Here is a 20906-nt window from a genome sequence, read left to right as displayed (position 1 = left end):
GAACCAACTTTGTTCTGCGCTGAAAAGCTGTTTTCTGACATTTCAGGGTCTAACTTCAAAAATCATGCAAAACACTTCTAACACCTTCAGATATGTTTCTCTGTGTTGCAAAATAGGTTTTATTTATGCACAGACTGCAAATTTAAAGTGGGACAGAGATTCAGCTTGCATTGCCTGAACCAACTTTGTTCTGCGCTGAAAAGCTGTTTTCTGACATTTCAGGGTCTAAGTTCAAAAATCATGCAAAACACTTCTAACACCTTCAGATATGTTTCTCTGTGTTGCAAAATAGGTTTTATTCATGCACAGTGTAAATTTAAAGTGGGACAGAGATTCAGCTTGCATTGCCTGAACCAACTTTGTTCGGCGCTGAAACGCTGTTTTCTGACATTTCAGGGTCTAACTTCAAAAATCATGCAAAACACTTCTAACACCTTCAGATATGTTTCTCTGTGTTGCAAAATAGGTTTTATTCATGCACAGACTGCAAATTTAAAGTGGGACAGAGATTCAGCTTGCATTGCCTGAACCAACTTTGTTCTGCGCTGAAACGCTGTTTTCTGACATTTCAGGGTCTAACTTCAAAAATCATGCAAAACACTTCACCTTCAGATATGTTTCTCTGTGTTGCAAAATAGGTTTTATTCATGCACAGACTGCAAATTTAAAGTGGGACAGAGATTCAGCTTGCATTGCCTGAACCAACTTTGTTCTGCGCTGAAAAGCTGTTTTCTGACATTTCAGGGTCTAACTTCAAAAATCATGCAAAACACTTCTAACACCTTCAGATATGTTTCTCTGTGTTGCAAAATAGGTTTTATTCATGCACAGACTCCAAAGTTAAAGTGGGACCGAGATTCATCTTGAATGCCTGAACCAACTTTGTTCTGCGCTGAAAAGCTGTTTTCTGACATTTCAGGGTCTAACTTCAAAAATCATGCAAAACACTTCTAACACCTTCAGATATATTTCTCTGTGTTGCAAAATAGCTTTTATTCATGCACAGAGTGTAAATTTAAAGTGGGATAGAGATTCAGCTTGCATTGCCTGAACCAACTTTGTTCTGCGCTGAAAAGCTGTTTTCTGACATTTCAGGGTCTAACTTCAAAAATCATGCAAAACACTTCTAACACCTTCAGATATGTTTCTCTGTGGTGCAAAATAGGTTTTATTCATGCACAGAGTGTAAATTTAAAGTGGGACAGAGATTCAGCTTGCATTGCCTGAACCAACTTTGTTCTGCGCTGAAACGCTGTTTTCTGACATTTCAGGGTCTAACTTCAAAAATCATGCAAAACACTTCTAACACCTTCAGATATGTTTCTCTGTGTTGCAAAATAGGTTTTATTCATGCACAGACTGCAAAGTTAAAGTGGGACCGAGATTCAGCTTGCATTGCCTGAACCAACTTTGTTCTGCGCTGAAAAGCTGTTTTCTGACATTTCAGGGTCTAACTTCAAAAATCATGCAAAACACTTCTAACACCTTCAGATATGTTTCTCTGTGTTGCAAAATAGGTTTTATTCATGCACAGACTGCAAATTTAAAGTGGGACAGAGATTCAGCTTGCATTGCCTGAACCAACTTTGTTCTGCGCTGAAAAGCTGTTTTCTGACATTTCAGGGTCTAAGTTCAAAAATCATGCAAAACACTTCTAACACCTTCAGATATGTTTCTCTGTGTTGCAAAATAGCTTTTATTCATGCACAGAGTGTAAATTTAAAGTGGGACAGAGATTCAGCTTGCATTGCCTGAACCAACTTTGTTCTGCGCTGAAACGCTGTTTTCTGACATTTCAGGGTCTAACTTCAAAAATCATGCAAAACACTTCTAACACTTTCAGATATGTTTCTCTGTGTTGCAAAATAGGTTTTATTCATGCATAGAGTGTAAATTTAAAGTGGGACAGAGATTCAGCTTGCATTGCCTGAACCAACTTTGTTCTGCGCTGAAACGCTGTTTTCTGACATTTCAGGGTCTAACTTCAAAAATCATGCAAAACACTTCTAACACCTTCAGATATGTTTCTCTGTGTTGCAAAATAGGTTTTATTCATGCACAGACTGCAAAGTTAAAGTGGGACCGAGATTCAGCTTGCATTGACTGAACCAACTTTGTTCTGCGCTGAAAAGCTGTTTTCTGACATTTCAGGGTCTAACTTCAAAAATCATGCAAAACACTTCTAACACCTTCAGATATGTTTCTCTGTGTTGCAAAATAGCTTTTATTCATGCACAGAGTGTAAATTTAAAGTGGGACAGAGATTCAGCTTGCATTGCCTGAACCAACTTTGTTCTGCGCTGAAACGCTGTTTTCTGACATTTCAGGGTCTAACTTCAAAAATCATGCAAAACACTTCTAACACCTTCAGATATGTTTCTCTGTGTTGCAAAATAGGTTTTATTCACGCACAGACTGCAAATTTAAAGTGGGACAGAGATTCAGCTTGCATTGCCTGAACCAACTTTGTTCTGCGCTGAAAAGCTGTTTTCTGACATTTCAGGGTCTAACTTCAAAAATCATGCAAAACACTTCTAACACCTTCAGATATGTTTCTCTGTGTTGCAAAATAGGTTTTATTCATGCACAGAGTGTAAATTTAAAGTGGGACAGAGATTCAGCTTGCATTGCCTGAACCAACTTTGTTCTGCGCTGAAACGCTGTTCCCTTTTGAGAGCTACACTCGATGCTGCGCTTGCCAAAGCGCTATGGGAACGTCTCTATTCGTGACCAGCTGTGAATAATGTGTGTAACACGTCAACAGAATTGACCCGGAGGTATTATAGCCTCGGTTGATGACGTCATCAGAGCGCACCGTGACACGAGGCTATAAATAGATGAGCCGCAGGTGCATCGTCAGGTCTTTTGTCTTCAGATCATTCTGTGCATGTGTGTGGCAAGAACGCTCTCTCTCTCTCAAATCAAACTATTGATCTTGTTAGGAGTTAGTTGTCAGCAGTCAGTGTGCAGAACTTTCATTCTCTTTCTCTCTCTCTTGTTCAACGTGTTTAACAGTTTGAAAGCAGAGAATGAGTCAACAAAGCGGTAAGCGCTGTGTGCCTCCGTGCTCTCGTCCTATGAGTGAGTTAGACACACACGATTACTGCTTTGTTTGTTTGGGGGAAGAACATGCGGTTATGGCGATAGAGAAAGGCGGATGCGAGCACTGTGATCTTCTCACAGTTAAAATGCTTCGCTCCCGTCTGAACTATTTCCATTCCGCACCCACATTAACATCGTGGGGTTCTCATATGGATTTGGTTCATGAGCAAGAGACGGGTCTGTCCCTTTCGCTTGCCGTGTCACCAAATCCTAACATTCCCTCTCGTGATCACGAAGCGCGCTCTTGCTTCTTCGGTTCATGAGAGGGATGACGTTTGTCTTTGTTCGAGCAGCCAGCCTTTGAGCATTTCTCACACGAAAGAATCTGTAGCGGAATTGCTAGAGGTGGTTGCTCGTGCTGTTGCCAGGTTACAACTTGACTGGCTATGCAAACAAAAAAAAAACCCAAACATAATAAACTGTTTAATCATGAATTAAACCATATACTTCTCGCGTCTTTGTGCCTTCGACGTCGACTTTTTCGACTATCGTGGGTGTAAATTCGCGAGGGTATACAGAGATGCCTCGGGTTTGAAAAGACGCTCGTGAGCTATCTCTCGCCCGCTTCGGCATCTTCAATTAAAAAGCCCTTCCCCACTAAACCGAAAGTGAAACCTATCGTATTACATCAACGTTAGTGGGTAAAGCTTACTAAGCTGCAAGTCAGGCTTGTACTGCGCTGCACATAATGAAAGAACTATGTTGCAGGCATACCAGGCCGACTTATTGAAGGAATTGAGTGTGGGCGGAGCTCCGTTGAGCAAAGATCTGTCTCTCTGTGCGACCTAGCAGACGGCCCGTGTAAACCATCGGCCGTTCAAAGAGTGCTTTAGTCAGCACAGAGAGGCATTTGTGGCTAAATCTAACAGGATTTAAAGAGAAAGATACTTTATTCCTGTTGGATTTTTTCCCTTGTGTTTTCCTCTGGCTTATTTGTTGACTCTGTTGACTCAGTAGTCACCAGATTTTAGGGGATTAAAAAAACATGAAGCATGTAGAATTTTCAGAAATTCTTTCCTCGCCGCACTCAAGGGGAGGGGCTGTCTGCCACCCAGCCTCGCCCCGGTCCTTCAAAACCCAGGGAAATTCAAAAGCTGAGCGTGGCTGAGCGCGCTCCCCCTCGTGGGAATTGGAGGGTTCACCACGTTCAGCAAAATCCCAAGCCGGACCTCAGGACTTTCATTGATAAAAAAGAGGAAGTCCTAATGGTCCGGCACCCAGTGGGGTAGCCCCCCTCGCGGAAGGGGGCGCAGTTAGATCTTGTCGCCCCTTCCTAACATCATAAAACTCTCCTTCCCCGCCACTTCGTGTGTTTCGGGGGGCAGAAGTTTCCAGTGAAATGTTGGATGTTCCGTTGCTTCCAGCTGTCATCCTGGACGCGGAACATCTGACACCCCCTCAAAAGGAAGTATCAAAATTATACCACTCTCAGAGAGTCTGGCAGCATGAAAATCTCTGTCAGGCATCTCCCTTTGGGTGCTAAAGACAGTAGAATACAGAATTCAATTCTGTCGTCATCCTCTGCGTTTCAACGGCGTGTTTCTCACTTCCGTGAAGCCGGAGTTGATGCACGTATTGTCACAAGAGCTACAATCTCTTCTGAGCACAGAGGCCATATAACATGTTCCTCTGCCAGAGAGAAAGTCAGACTGTTACAGCAGATACTTCCTGGTTCTCAAATAAGATGGGGGACTGCGTCCAATCTTAGATCTTTGAGGCTTAAACCATTCAGTCAAAGCACTCAAGTTCAAGATGTTAATTATCAATTTGGTTGTGAATCAAATTCAACATTGCGTTTAGTTTGTCACAATCGATCTGAAGGACGCATATATATATATATATATTTTCTTTCATAGAAATATTGCCACATCACAGGAAATTCCTGAGGTGCGCTTTAGGGGGCGAAGCGTACCAATTTCGGGTTCTTCCATTCGGCCTAGCCTGATCACCCGCACATACACAAAATGCATGGATGCAGCACAGGGCTCCATTACGACTCCTGGGCATTCGCATTTTGGACTATATAAACAATTGGTCAATTCTGAGCACAATCGCGAGAGATGGAGATCCATCACGAGACATCGTGTTAGCTCATATGGTTTCTCTAGGGTTGAGACTCAACACCAAGGAAAGTGTTCTTTCTCCTACCTGAGAATGACTTATTTCGGAATCGTTTGGGATTCGATTACGATGTGGGCGCAGCAGTCTCCCGCTCGAATCGAGACCATTCAGTAGACCATGACCAAAGTCAGGCCAGGCCAAGAATGCACTGTTCGTCAGTGCCAACAATGTTAGGTTTCATGGCATCAGCATCCACGGTGATTCCCTTGGGGCTGTTGCACATGAGACAGTTTCAGTTGTGGTTAAAAGCCGAAGGATTTTATCCAAGAGCCAATCCTTTAAGGCAAATAAAAGTGGCGCGCCGTAATGGCTTCGTACACTAACTCTGTGGTTCAGACCCCGGTATTTAACTTTGGGTCCCACTCTAAGGGCTCCTTGTCGTCGCAAAATGCTAACGACGGATGCCTCCCTGATGGGCTGGGTAGCGGCCTTAAGTGGTCGTCCAGCTTAAGGGGCATGGGAGGGCCGTCAGCTCGTTTGGCACATCAGCTGCCTCGAGTTGATGGCTATATTTCTGGCTCTGAAATATTTTCTCCTTCAATTAAGAGGCTGTTATGTCCTAGTGCGGGTGGACAACACAGCGGCAGTCTCTTACATAAATCACCAGGGAGGTCTACGCTCTCGCAACCTGAACAGGATAGCGAGACAGATCTTTCTCTGGGCCCAAGGAAAGTTCCTGTCACTCAAGGCAGTGTACATTCCAGGGCACCTGAACGTGGGAGCAGATTTACTGTCCAGACAGACACTACCATCAGGGGAGTGGAAACTCCACCCAGAGATAGTGAATCAGATCTGGAACAGTTTTTATCAGACGGAAGTGGACCTCTTCGCCTCTTTTAGGATAGCGCAATGTCCCCTCTACTTCTCTCTAAGTCACCCAGCTCCGTTGGGTCTGGATGCGATATCACACACATGGCGCAAATTGCGCCTGTATGCGTTTCCTCCAGTCTTTCTCTGCTCCCAGGGGTTCTAGCCAGGGTTCGCCAACATGGGATTTGCCTCCTGTTGGTGGCATCATGTTGGCTGAACAAAGTATGGCTCTCAGAGGTAATATCTCTCCTCGACGGCTCGCCATGGCGATTCCGGAGAGGAGGGATCTTTCTATCTCAGGCGGGGGGAATGATATTCCATCACAGGCCCGACCTGTGAAATCTTCATGTTTGGCCCCTGAGGGGGACCAACTGAGGGACACTGGGCTTTCACCTGCCGTTATTGAGACCATCCTAAGTGCTAGGGCTCCCTCCACTAGGAAAAAATATGCCATTAAATGGGGTGTTTTAGAAAGTTGGTGTGTGGAACACAATTTCAATCCAGTTAAACTGCCAGATTGCTTCAGTACTGGACTTAATGCAAGGTAAGTTATCAACAGGCACATGTCCTGTTACTCTTAGGGTTTATGTGGCCGCTCTTTCGGCTTGCCACGCCTTAATTGATGGTGCACCACTTGGGAGACACCCTCTGCTCTCTCGCTTCCTCTGTGGAGCCAGACGACTGAGGCCTCCAGTAAAGACCAAGATCCCTTCCTGGGACTTATCTACAGTCCTTGAGGGTCTGGTTGGACCCCCCCTTTGAACCTTTGGAGTCAGCGTCTGATAAACTTCTGACTTTTAAATGGTTTTTCTAATGGCAATAACCTCTTTAAAGAGAATTGGGGATATGCAGGCTCTGTCTATCTCGTCATCCTGCTTAGACTTTGCCCCAGGAATGGTGAAAGTGATTTTGCATCCTCATCTTGATTACCTGCCCAAGGTTCCATTCTCGGCTGTTCATCCGGTCATTCTTGAAGCCTTCTGTCCTCCACCGTTTTTAACGCCGGAGCAGAAGGTATCTCATAGACTGTGTCCAGTCCGTGCTCTTCAGGCTTACGTCCACCGCACTAGCCAGTGGCGTAAGTCAGAGCAACTTTTCATCTGTTATGGTGTCCATAACAGAGGGGCAGCTGCCTCCAAGCAGACTATGTCTCATTGGGTCAGGGATGCTATTGCTCTTGCCTATGAGGCGCGCGGTCAAGCTTCGCCTATAGGTCTAAGGGCTCACTCCACCAGAGGGGTCGCCTCGTCCAATGCGTTGGCAAGGGGTGCTCCCCTGCAACAAGTTTGTGATGCGGCGGGCTGGTCCTCTCCGCACACATTTATAAGATTTTATAGTTTGGATGTTCATGCCACTCCGGGCTCTCACGTCCTTGAGTCGACATCACAAGCTAATGTCTAGGCCTCCTTGCGTTCTTGTGAAACACACCTGCACAGCCATAGGGGTCCAGACATGTTCAAGCACGGCGGCGTGGGTATTCTCGTTCCCATAGCGCTTTGGCAAGCGCAGCATCGAGTGTAGCTCTCAAAAGGGAACTTTCTGGGTTACTTTTCAGTAACCTTGTTCCCTGAGAGAGCGGAACGAGATGCTGCGCTATCATGCCGTGCTGAAGATGTCCAGCAGGACTGCTCTTCAGACAAAATATCCTGACGATGCACCTGCGGCTCATCTATTTATAGCCTCGTGTCACGGTGCGCTCTGATGACGTCATCAACCGAGGCTATAATACCTCCGGGTCAATTCTGTTGACGTGTTACACACATTATTCACAGCTGGTCACGAATAGAGACGTTCCCATAGCGCTTTGGCAAGCGCAGCATCTCGTTCCGCTCTCTCAGGGAACAAGGTTACTGAAAAGTAACCCAGAAAGTTTTCTGACATTTCAGGGTCTAACTTCAAAAATCATGCAAAACACTTCTAACACCTTCAGATATGTTTCTCTGTGTTGCAAAATAGGTTTTATTCATGCACAGACTGCAAATTTAAAGTGGGACAGAGATTCAGCTTGCATTGCCTGAACCAACTTTGTTCTGCGCTGAAACGCTGTTTTCTGACATTTCAGGGTCTAACTTCAAAAATCATGCAAAACACTTCTAACACCTTCATATATGTTTCTCTGTGTTGCAAAATAGCTTTTATTCATGCACAGAGTGTAAATTTAAAGTGGGACAGAGATTCAGCTTGCATTGCCTGAACCAACTTTGTTCTGCGCTGAAACGCTGTTTTCTGACATTTCAGGGTCTAACTTCAAAAATCATGCAAAACACTTCTAACACTTTCAGATATGTTTCTCTGTGTTGCAAAATAGGTTTTATTCATGCATAGTGTAAATTTAAAGTGGGACAGAGATTCAGCTTGCATTGCCTGAACCAACTTTGTTCTGCGCTGAAACGCTGTTTTCTGACATTTCAGGGTCTAACTTCAAAAATCATGCAAAACACTTCTAACACCTTCAGATATGTTTCTCTGTGTTGCAAAATAGGTTTTATTCATGCACAGACTCCAACGTTAAAGTGGGACCGAGATTCATCTTGAATGCCTGAACCAACTTTGTTCTGCGCTGAAAAGCTGTTTTCTGACATTTCAGGGTCTAACTTCAAAAATCATGCAAAACACTTCTAACACCTTCAGATATGTTTCTCTGTGTTGCAAAATAGCTTTTATTCATGCACAGAGTGTAAATTTAAAGTGGGACAGAGATTCAGCTTGCATTGCCTGAACCAACTTTGTTCTGCGCTGAAACGCTGTTTTCTGACATTTCAGGGTCTAACTTCAAAAATCATGCAAAACACTTCTAACACCTTCAGATATGTTTCTCTGTGTTGCAAAATAGGTTTTCTTCATGCACAGACTGCAAAGTTAAAGTGGGACCGAGATTCAGCTTGCATTGCCTGAACCAACTTTGTTCTGCGCTGAAAAGCTGTTTTCTGACATTTCAGGGTCTAACTTCAAAAATCATGCAAAACACTTCTAACACCTTCAGATATGTTTCTCTGTGTTGCAAAATAGCTTTTATTCATGCACAGAGTGTAAATTTAAAGTGGGACAGAGATTCAGCTTGCATTGCCTGAACCAACTTTGTTCTGCGCTGAAACGCTGTTTTCTGACATTTCAGGGTCTAACTTCAAAAATCATGCAAAACACTTCTAACACCTTCAGATATGTTTCTCTGTGTTGCAAAATAGGTTTTATTCATGCACAGACTGCAAAGTTAAAGTGGGACCGAGATTCAGCTTGCATTGCCTGAACCAACTTTGTTCTGCGCTGAAAAGCTGTTTTCTGACATTTCAGGGTCTAACTTCAAAAATCATGCAAAACACTTCTAACACCTTCAGATATGTTTCTCTGTGGTGCAAAATAGGTTTTATTCATGCACAGAGTGTAAATTTAAAGTGGGACAGAGATTCAGCTTGCATTGCCTGAACCAACTTTGTTCTGCGCTGAAACGCTGTTTTCTGACATTTCAGGGTCTAACTTCAAAAATCATGCAAAACACTTCTAACACCTTCAGATATGTTTCTCTGTGTTGCAAAATAGGTTTTATTCATGCACAGACTGCAAATTTAAAGTGGGACAGAGATTCAGCTTGCATTGCCTGAACCAACTTTGTTCTGCGCTGAAACGCTGTTTTCTGACATTTCAGGGTCTAACTTCAAAAATCATGCAAAACACTTCACCTTCAGATATGTTTCTCTGTGTTGCAAAATAGGTTTTATTCATGCACAGACTGCAAAGTTAAAGTGGGACCGAGATTCAGCTTGCATTGCCTGAACCAACTTTGTTCTGCGCTGAAAAGCTGTTTTCTGACATTTCAGGGTCTAACTTCAAAAATCATGCAAAACACTTCTAACACCTTCAGATATGTTTCTCTGTGTTGCAAACTAGCTTTTATTCATGCACAGAGTGTAAATTTAAAGTGGGACAGAGATTCAGCTTGCATTGCCTGAACCAACTTTGTTCTGCGCTGAAACGCTGTTTTCTGACATTTCAGGGTCTAACTTCAAAAATCATGCAAAACACTTCTAACACCTTCAGATATGTTTCTCTGTGTTGCAAAATAGGTTTTATTCATGCATAGAGTGTAAATTTAAAGTGGGACAGAGATTCAGCTTGCATTGCCTGAACCAACTTTGTTCTGCGCTGAAACGCTGTTTTCTGACATTTCAGGGTCTAACTTCAAAAATCATGCAAAACACTTCTAACACCTTCAGATATGTTTCTCTGTGTTGCAAAATAGGTTTTATTCACGCACAGACTGCAAAGTTAAAGTGGGACAGAGATTCAGCTTGCATTGCCTGAACCAACTTTGTTCTGCGCTGAAAAGCTGTTTTCTGACATTTCAGGGTCTAACTTCAAAAATCATGCAAAACACTTCTAACACCTTCAGATATGTTTCTCTGTGTTGCAAACTAGCTTTTATTCATGCACAGAGTGTAAATTTAAAGTGGGACAGAGATTCAGCTTGCATTGCCTGAACCAACTTTGTTCTGCGCTGAAACGCTGTTTTCTGACATTTCAGGGTCTAACTTCAAAAATCATGCAAAACACTTCTAACACCTTCAGATATGTTTCTCTGTGTTGCAAAATAGGTTTTATTCATGCATAGAGTGTAAATTTAAAGTGGGACAGAGATTCAGCTTGCATTGCCTGAACCAACTTTGTTCTGCGCTGAAACGCTGTTTTCTGACATTTCAGGGTCTAACTTCAAAAATCATGCAAAACACTTCTAACACCTTCAGATATGTTTCTCTGTGTTGCAAAATAGGTTTTATTCACGCACAGACTGCAAATTTAAAGTGGGACAGAGATTCAGCTTGCATTGCCTGAACCAACTTTGTTCTGCGCTGAAAAGCTGTTTTCTGACATTTCAGGGTCTAACTTCAAAAATCATGCAAAACACTTCTAACACCTTCAGATATGTTTCTCTGTGTTGCAAAATAGGTTTTATTCATGCACAGACTGCAAAGTTAAAGTGGGACCGAGATTCATCTTGAATGCCTGAACCAACTTTGTTCTGCGCTGAAAAGCTGTTTTCTGACATTTCAGGGTCTAACTTCAAAAATCATGCAAAACACTTCTAACACCTTCAGATATGTTTCTCTGTGTTGCAAAATAGCTTTTATTCATGCACAGAGTGTAAATTTAAAGTGGGATAGAGATTCAGCTTGCATTGCCTGAACCAACTTTGTTCTGCGCTGAAAAGCTGTTTTCTGACATTTCAGGGTCTAACTTCAAAAATCATGCAAAACACTTCTAACACCTTCAGATATGTTTCTCTGTGTTGCAAAATAGGTTTTATTCATGCACAGACTGCAAAGTTAAAGTGGGACCGAGATTCAGCTTGCATTGCCTGAACCAACTTTGTTCTGTGCTGAAAAGCTGTTTTTTGACATTTCAGGGTCTAACTTCAAAAATCATGCAAAACACTTTTAACACCTTCAGATATGTTTCTCTGTGTTGCAAAATAGGTTTTATTCATGCACAGAGTGTAAATTTAAAGTGGGACAGAGATTCAGCTTGCATTGCCTGAACCAACTTTGTTCTGCGCTGAAAAGCTGTTTTCTGACATTTCAGGGTCTAACTTCAAAAATCATGCAAAACACTTCTAACACCTTCAGATATGTTTCTCTGTGTTGCAAAATAGGTTTTATTCATGCACAGACTCCAAAGTTAAAGTGGGACCGAGATTCATCTTGAATGCCTGAACCAACTTTGTTCTGCGCTGAAAAGCTGTTTTCTGACATTTCAGGGTCTAACTTCAAAAATCATGCAAAACACTTCTAACACCTTCAGATATATTTCTCTGTGTTGCAAAATAGCTTTTATTCATGCACAGAGTGTAAATTTAAAGTGGGATAGAGATTCAGCTTGCATTGCCTGAACCAACTTTGTTCTGCGCTGAAAAGCTGTTTTCTGACATTTCAGGGTCTAACTTCAAAAATCATGCAAAACACTTCTAAAACCTTCAGATATGTTTCTCTGTGGTGCAAAATAGGTTTTATTCATGCACAGAGTGTAAATTTAAAGTGGGACAGAGATTCAGCTTGCATTGCCTGAACCAACTTTGTTCTGCGCTGAAACGCTGTTTTCTGACATTTCAGGGTCTAACTTCAAAAATCATGCAAAACACTTCTAACACCTTCAGATATGTTTATCTGTGTTGCAAAATAGGTTTTATTCATGCACAGACTGCAAAGTTAAAGTGGGACCGAGATTCAGCTTGCATTGCCTGAACCAACTTTGTTCTGCGCTGAAAAGCTGTTTTCTGACATTTCAGGGTCTAACTTCAAAAATCATGCAAAACACTTCTAACACCTTCAGATATGTTTCTCTGTGTTGCAAAATAGGTTTTATTCATGCACAAACTGCAAATTTAAAGTGGGACAGAGATTCAGCTTGCATTGCCTGAACCAACTTTGTTCTGCGCTGAAAAGCTGTTTTCTGACATTTCAGGGTCTAAGTTCAAAAATCATGCAAAACACTTCTAACACCTTCAGATATGTTTCTCTGTGTTGCAAAATAGGTTTTATTCATGCACAGACTGCAAATTTAAAGTGGGACAGAGATTCAGCTTGCATTGCCTGAACCAACTTTGTTCTGCGCTGAAACGCTGTTTTCTGACATTTCAGGGTCTAACTTCAAAAATCATGCAAAACACTTCACCTTCAGATATGTTTCTCTGTGTTGCAAAATAGGTTTTATTCATGCACAGACTGCAAAGTTAAAGTGGGACCGAGATTCAGCTTGCATTGCCTGAACCAACTTTGTTCTGCGCTGAAAAGCTGTTTTCTGACATTTCAGGGTCTAACTTCAAAAATCATGCAAAACACTTCTAACACCTTCAGATATGTTTCTCTGTGTTGCAAACTAGCTTTTATTCATGCACAGAGTGTAAATTTAAAGTGGGACAGAGATTCAGCTTGCATTGCCTGAACCAACTTTGTTCTGCGCTGAAACGCTGTTTTCTGACATTTCAGGGTCTAACTTCAAAAATCATGCAAAACACTTCTAACACCTTCAGATATGTTTCTCTGTGTTGCAAAATAGGTTTTATTCATGCATAGAGTGTAAATTTAAAGTGGGACAGAGATTCAGCTTGCATTGCCTGAACCAACTTTGTTCTGCGCTGAAACGCTGTTTTCTGACATTTCAGGGTCTAACTTCAAAAATCATGCAAAACACTTCTAACACCTTCAGATATGTTTCTCTGTGTTGCAAAATAGGTTTTATTCACGCACAGACTGCAAATTTAAAGTGGGACAGAGATTCAGCTTGCATTGCCTGAACCAACTTTGTTCTGCGCTGAAAAGCTGTTTTCTGACATTTCAGGGTCTAACTTCAAAAATCATGCAAAACACTTCTAACACCTTCAGATATGTTTCTCTGTGTTGCAAAATAGGTTTTATTCATGCACAGACTGCAAAGTTAAAGTGGGACCGAGATTCATCTTGAATGCCTGAACCAACTTTGTTCTGCGCTGAAAAGCTGTTTTCTGACATTTCAGGGTCTAACTTCAAAAATCATGCAAAACACTTCTAACACCTTCAGATATGTTTCTCTGTGTTGCAAAATAGCTTTTATTCATGCACAGAGTGTAAATTTAAAGTGGGATAGAGATTCAGCTTGCATTGCCTGAACCAACTTTGTTCTGCGCTGAAAAGCTGTTTTCTGACATTTCAGGGTCTAACTTCAAAAATCATGCAAAACACTTCTAACACCTTCAGATATGTTTCTCTGTGTTGCAAAATAGGTTTTATTCATGCACAGACTGCAAAGTTAAAGTGGGACCGAGATTCAGCTTGCATTGCCTGAACCAACTTTGTTCTGTGCTAAAAAGCTGTTTTTTGACATTTCAGGGTCTAACTTCAAAAATCATGCAAAACACTTCTAACACCTTCAGATATGTTTCTCTGTGTTGCAAAATAGGTTTTATTCATGCACAGAGTGTAAATTTAAAGTGGGACAGAGATTCAGCTTGCATTGCCTGAACCAACTTTGTTCTGCGCTGAAAAGCTGTTTTCTGACATTTCAGGGTCTAACTTCAAAAATCATGCAAAACACTTCTAACACCTTCAGATATGTTTCTCTGTGTTGCAAAATAGGTTTTATTCATGCACAGACTCCAAAGTTAAAGTGGGACCGAGATTCATCTTGAATGCCTGAACCAACTTTGTTCTGCGCTGAAAAGCTGTTTTCTAACATTTCAGGGTCTAACTTCAAAAATCATGCAAAACACTTCTAACACCTTCAGATATATTTCTCTGTGTTGCAAAATAGCTTTTATTCATGCACAGAGTGTAAATTTAAAGTGGGATAGAGATTCAGCTTGCATTGCCTGAACCAACTTTGTTCTGCGCTGAAACGCTGTTTTCTGACATTTCAGGGTCTAACTTCAAAAATTATGCAAAACACTTCTAACACCTTCAGATATGTTTCTCTGTGTTGCAAAATAGGTTTTATTCATGCACAGACTGCAAAGTTAAAGTGGGACCGAGATTCAGCTTGCATTGCCTGAACCAACTTTGTTCTGCGCTGAAAAGCTGTTTTCTGACATTTCAGGGTCTAACTTCAAAAATCATGCAAAACACTTCTAACACCTTCAGATATGTTTCTCTGTGTTGCAAAATAGGTTTTATTCATGCACAGAGTGTAAATTTAAAGTGGGACAGAGATTCAGCTTGCATTGCCTGAACCAACTTTGTTCTGCGCTGAAACGCTGTTTTCTGACATTTCAGGGTCTAACTTCAAAAATCATGCAAAACACTTCTAACACCTTCAGATATGTTTCTCTGTGTTGCAAAATAGGTTTTATTCATGCACAGACTGCAAATTTAAAGTGGGACAGAGATTCAGCTTGCATTGCCTGAACCAACTTTGTTCTTCGCTGAAACGCTGTTTTCTGACATTTCAGGGTCTAACTTCAAAAATCATGCAAAACACTTCTAACACCTTCAGATATGTTTCTCTGTGTTGCAAAATAGCTTTTATTCATGCACAGAGTGTAAATTTAAAGTGGGACAGAGATTCAGCTTGCATTGCCTGAACCAACTTTGTTCTGCGCTGAAACGCTGTTTTCTGACATTTCAGGGTCTAACTTCAAAAATCATGCAAAACACTTCTAACACTTTCAGATATGTTTCTCTGTGTTGCAAAATAGGTTTTATTCATGCATAGAGTGTAAATTTAAAGTGGGACAGAGATTCAGCTTGCATTGCCTGAACCAACTTTGTTCTGCACTGAAACGCTGTTTTCTGACATTTCAGGGTCTAACTTCAAAAATCATGCAAAACACTTCTAACACCTTCAGATATGTTTCTCTGTGTTGCAAAATAGGTTTTATTCATGCACAGACTGCAAAGTTAAAGTGGGACCGAGATTCAGCTTGCATTGCCTGAACCAACTTTGTTCTGTGCTGAAAAGCTGTTTTCTGACATTTCAGGGTCTAACTTCAAAAATCATGCAAAACACTTCTAAAACCTTCAGATATGTTTCTCTGTGTTGCAAAATAGGTTTTATTCATGAACAGAGTGTAAATTTAAAGTGGGACAGAGATTCAGCTTGCATTGCCTGAACCAACTTTGTTCTGCACTGAAACGCTGTTTTCTGACATTTCAGGGTATAACTTCAAAAATCATGCAAAACACTTCTAACACCTTCAGATATGTTTCTCTGTGTTGCAAAATAGGTTTTATTCATGCACAGACTGCAAATTTAAAGTGGGACAGAGATTCAGCTTGCATTGCCTGAACCAACTTTGTTCTGCGCTGAAACGCTGTTTTCTGACATGTCAGGGTCTAACTTCAAAAATCATGCAAAACACTTCTAACACCTTCAGATATGTTTCTCTGTGTTGCAAAATAGCTTTTATTCATGCACAGAGTGTAAATTTAAAGTGGGACAGAGATTCAGCTTGCATTGCCTGAACCAACTTTGTTCTGCGCTGAAAAGCTGTTTTCTGACATTTCAGGGTCTAACTTCAAAAATCATGCAAAACACTTCTAACACCTTCAGATATGTTTCTCTGTGTTGCAAAATAGGTTTTATTCATGCATAGAGTGTAAATTTAAAGTGGGACAGAGATTCAGCTTGCATTGCCTGAACCAACTTTGTTCTGCGCTGAAATGCTGTTTTCTGACATTTCAGGGTCTAACTTCAAAAATCATGCAAAACACTTCTAACACCTTCAGATATGTTTCTCTGTGTTGCAAAATAGGTTTTCTTCATGCACAGACTGCAAAGTTAAAGTGGGACCGAGATTCAGCTTGCATTGCCTGAACCAACTTTGTTCTGCGCTGAAAATCTGTTTTCTGACATTTCAGGGTCTAACTTCAGAAATCATGCAAAACACTTCTAACACCTTCAGATATGTTTCTCTGTGTTGCAAAATAGCTTTTATTCATGCACAGAGTGTAAATTTAAAGTGGGACAGAGATTCAGCTTGCATTGCCTGAACCAACTTTGTTCTGCTCTGAAACGCTGTTTTCTGACATTTCAGGGTATAACTTCAAAAATCATGCAAAACACTTCTAACACCTTCAGATATGTTTCTCTGTGTTGCAAAATAGGTTTTATTCATGCACAGAGTGTAAATTTAAAGTGGGACAGAGATTCAGCTTGCATTGCCTGAACCAACTTTGTTCTGCGCTGAAACGCTGTTTTCTGACATTTCAGGGTCTAACTTCAAAAATCATGCAAAACACTTCTAACACCTTCAGATATGTTTCTCTGTGTTGCAAAATAGGTTTTATTCATGCACAGACTGCAAATTTAAAGTGGGACAGAGATTCAGCTTGCATTGCCTGAACCAACTTTGTTCTGCGCTGAAACGCTGTTTTCTGACATTTCAGGGTCTAACTTCAAAAATCATGCAAAACACTTCTAACACCTTCATATATGTTTCTCTGTGTTGCAAAATAGCTTTTATTCATGCACAGAGTGTAAATTTAAAGTGGGACAGAGATTCAGCTTGCATTGCCTGAACCAACTTTGTTCTGCGCTGAAACGCTGTTTTCTGACATTTCAGGGTCTAACTTCAAAAATCATGCAAAACACTTCTAACACTTTCAGATATGTTTCTCTGTGTTGCAAAATAGGTTTTATTCATGCATAGAGTGTAAATTTAAAGTGGGACAGAGATTCAGCTTGCATTGCCTGAACCAACTTTGTTCTGCGCTGAAACGCTGTTTTCTGACATTTCAGGTTCTAACTTCAAAAATTATGCAAAACACTTCTAACACCTTCAGATATGTTTCTCTGTGTTGCAAAATAGGTTTTATTCATGCACAGACTGCAAAGTTAAAGTGGGACCGAGATTCAGCTTGCATTGCCTGAACCAACTTTGTTCTGCGCTGAAAAGCTGTTTTCTGACATTTCAGGGTCTAACATCAAAAATCATGCAAAACACTTCTAACACCTTCAGATATGTTTCTCTGTGTTGCAAAATAGCTTTTATTCATGCACAGAGTGTAAATTTAAAGTGGGACAGAGATTCAGCTTGCATTGCCTGAACCAACTTTGTTCTGCGCTGAAACGCTGTTTTCTGACATTTCAGGGTCTAACTTCAAAAATCATGCAAAACACTTCTAACACCTTCAGATATGTTTCTCTGTGTTGCAAAATAGGTTTTATTCACGCACAGACTGCAAATTTAAAGTGGGACAGAGATTCAGCTTGCATTGCCTGAACCAACTTTGTTCTGCGCTGAAAAGCTGTTTTCTGACATTTCAGGGTCTAACTTCAAAAATCATGCAAAACACTTCTAACACCTTCAGATATGTTTCTCTGTGTTGCAAAATAGCTTTTATTCATGCACAGAGTGTAAATTTAAAGTGGGACAGAGATTCAGCTTGCATTGTCTGAACCAACTTTGTTCTGCGCTGAAACGCTGTTTTCTGACATTTCAGGGTCTAACTTCAAAAATCATACAAAACACTTCTAACACCTTCAGATATGTTTCTCTGTGTTGCAAAATAGGTTTTATTCATGCACAGACTGCAAATTTAAAGTGGGACAGAGATTCAGCTTGCATTGCCTGAACCAACTTTGTTCTGCGCTGAAAAGCTGTTTTCTGACATTTCAGGGTCTAACTTCAAAAATCATGCAAAACACTTCTAACACCTTCAGATATGTTTCTCTGTGTTGCAAAATAGGTTTTATTCATGCACAGACTGCAAAGTTAAAGTGGGACCGAGATTCATCTTGAATGCCTGAACCAACTTTGTTCTGCGCTGAAAAGCTGTTTTCTGACATTTCAGGGTCTAACTTCAAAAATCATGCAAAACACTTCTAACACCTTCAGATATGTTTCTCTGTGTTGCAAAATAGCTTTTATTCATGCACAGAGTGTAAATTTAAAGTGGGATAGAGATTCAGCTTGCATTGCCTGAACCAACTTTGTTCTGCGCTGAAACGCTGTTTTCTGACATTTCAGGGTCTAACTTCAAAAATCATGCAAAACACTTCTAACACCTTCAGATATGTTTCTCTGTGTTGCAAAATAGGTTTTATTCATGCACAGACTGCAAAGTTAAAGTGGGACCGAGATTCAGCTTGCATTGCCTGAACCAACTTTGTTCTGCGCTGAAAAGCTGTTTTCTGACATTTCAGGGTCTAACTTCAAAAATCATGCAAAACACTTCTAACACCTTCAGATATGTTTCTCTGTGTTGCAAAATAGGTTTTATTCATGCACAGAGTGTAAATTTAAAGTGGGACAGAGATTCAGCTTGCATTGCCTGAACCAACTTTGTTCTGCGCTGAAACGCTGTTTTCTGACATTTCAGGGTCTAACTTCAAAAATCATGCAAAACACTTCTAACACCTTCAGATATGTTTCTCTGTGTTGCAAAATAGGTTTTATTCATGCACAGACTGCAAATTTAAAGTGGGACAGAGATTCAGCTTGCATTGCCTGAACCAACTTTGTTTTGCGCTGAAACGCTGTTTTCTGACATTTCAGGGTCTAACTTCAAAAATCATGCAAAACACTTCTAACACCTTCATATATGTTTCTCTGTGTTGCAAAATAGCTTTTATTCATGCACAGAGTGTAAATTTAAAGTGGGACAGAGATTCAGCTTGCATTGCCTGAACCAACTTTGTTCTGCGCTGAAACGCTGTTTTCTGACATTTCAGGGTCTAACTTCAAAAATCATGCAAAACACTTCTAACACTTTCAGATATGTTTCTCTGTGTTGCAAAATAGGTTTTATTCATGCATAGAGTGTAAATTTAAAGTGGGACAGAGATTCAGCTTGCATTGTGTAGCGTCTGGACCAATCAAACATAGTTATTTGTTACATTTAACAAATTATCCTTAAAACCAAGAAGCCAACTTTAGGTTGGCATTCTAGAAACAACCCCCAGTTCTACCAACATTAAAGCTACTGGGCTTTAAGGGCTCAGTTGCCAGGGCAACTATCTGATAACACCAGTTTTACGATCCAAAGGAATGCAGCAATTTTAAGAAAGACATTTGGCCTACTGAAATGGACTCTTCCCTAATTTATAGGAAAACCTTCCTATGAATGAACACACAAATGGTCCATTCATTGTGTATATCATTGTGGTTTATGTACCTTGTCTTTTTTTTTTCTTTTTTATATATGTGTAATGTTTTATGCATGTGTTAAGATAGATATAGATAGATATCTCATGTAGATATATTATGTACGTGTCATGTTTAGTATCTCTGAATTCGTATTTTGATGATCTAAAAGATGATGCATATTATATGTTGATACACAGGTAACATATTAGAGTTTCATAAATCCCTAGTAGATTTACATGAATTTACCCACATGCAAAATACCTTGCTCTCAAACAAAGGGCCATAAAAGCCCACATCATTTCGAAACCCCCGCTCGGAATTTCAGCCTCTCTCATTGGTCAAGTCCACTTTGAGAGGTGTTATCTCCTAAATGTTAAAAGGGCTCACACCTAGTTCCGTCCAGTTCTTTCTGAAAACTTGATTGCTGCCTGTGGGGAGGCCTCCCCAGGCCCAGAGGGGGGGGGGCCTCAACATATGGAGATGTGTGGACTCTCCACACAGAATACTCCCACTGGAGGTAATTTCACTCGACTATGGAACTTATCCAAATGTACACCATCGGAACTCTCTCCCTCTTCACTCATGGCCATCTCTGGATCCCCATCTCTGAAGTGCGGCCTGCTGTTCCTCAGAACAGCCCATTTGGGAGAGAAGACTCTCTCAACCACAACAGAGTCAAGAACAACCTCAGAGCTTCAAGAAAGTGCAACTCCGGCCATCAAATGGAACCATCCAGGACTTCTTCAGAGGCTCCACGAGACTCTCGTACGGATGCAAGTATCGTTTCTTCCACTAAACAGAGGTTTAAGTGTAAGTTATCGTATATGGCTCTTTGAATTAGAAACTGATGGTTCTTTAGATGGTCAGCTCAGCCTCAAGCCCCTTTTCCTATACTGCTCTAACCATCCTCTTACCCTACCCTGTATGAATGAGTATATGTTTGTTTTGTTTGTTTAGATTAGTTATATGTTAGTCGTTAGTTAATAAAACTCTTGTGCACAAATTACATGGGTTTCTGATTCTGCCTTGCAAATTAATGTCCCTTTACGATTTCCGATCAAGCTACATGCTCTAATGCATTATTACGCTAACAATGTTATTATTCTGTGGCCAAGAAAATATCATTGCTTAGGGTTGATAAGAAATTACCCTGTATGTTCGCTAGGCGAACAGATTAATTGATGGCGATTCGATTCCGCTACAGTTACTACTGGCGGCTGATATAAATAATGGTAATTAATCAAGATTAATTGTAATTATTTATATACATTTCCCTTTTGAGCTAAATTCGCAACAATTGCCTGAACCAACTTTGTTCTGCGCT

General features: G+C 40.8%; 1 protein-coding gene across 1 annotated transcript in view; it reads right to left on the bottom strand.

Moving 5' to 3' along the window:
* The window catches only part of LOC141305334 (exportin-6-like), a 45556-nt gene that overhangs the window by 15262 nt on the left and 9388 nt on the right, over positions 1 to 20906 (bottom strand). Inside the window, exon 4 of the mRNA XM_073832451.1 lies at positions 20095 to 20241. Coding sequence (XP_073688552.1) covers positions 20095 to 20241 — 147 coding nt within the window. The remainder of the gene's footprint in view (positions 1 to 20094; positions 20242 to 20906) is intronic.

Source organism: Garra rufa, unplaced genomic scaffold (assembly GCF_049309525.1).
Source record: "Garra rufa unplaced genomic scaffold, GarRuf1.0 hap1_unplaced_002, whole genome shotgun sequence".
NCBI lineage: Eukaryota > Metazoa > Chordata > Actinopteri > Cypriniformes > Cyprinidae > Garra > Garra rufa.
Note: the sequence above shows the minus strand (reverse complement) of the source record. Positions and strands in the feature narration are given on the sequence as shown.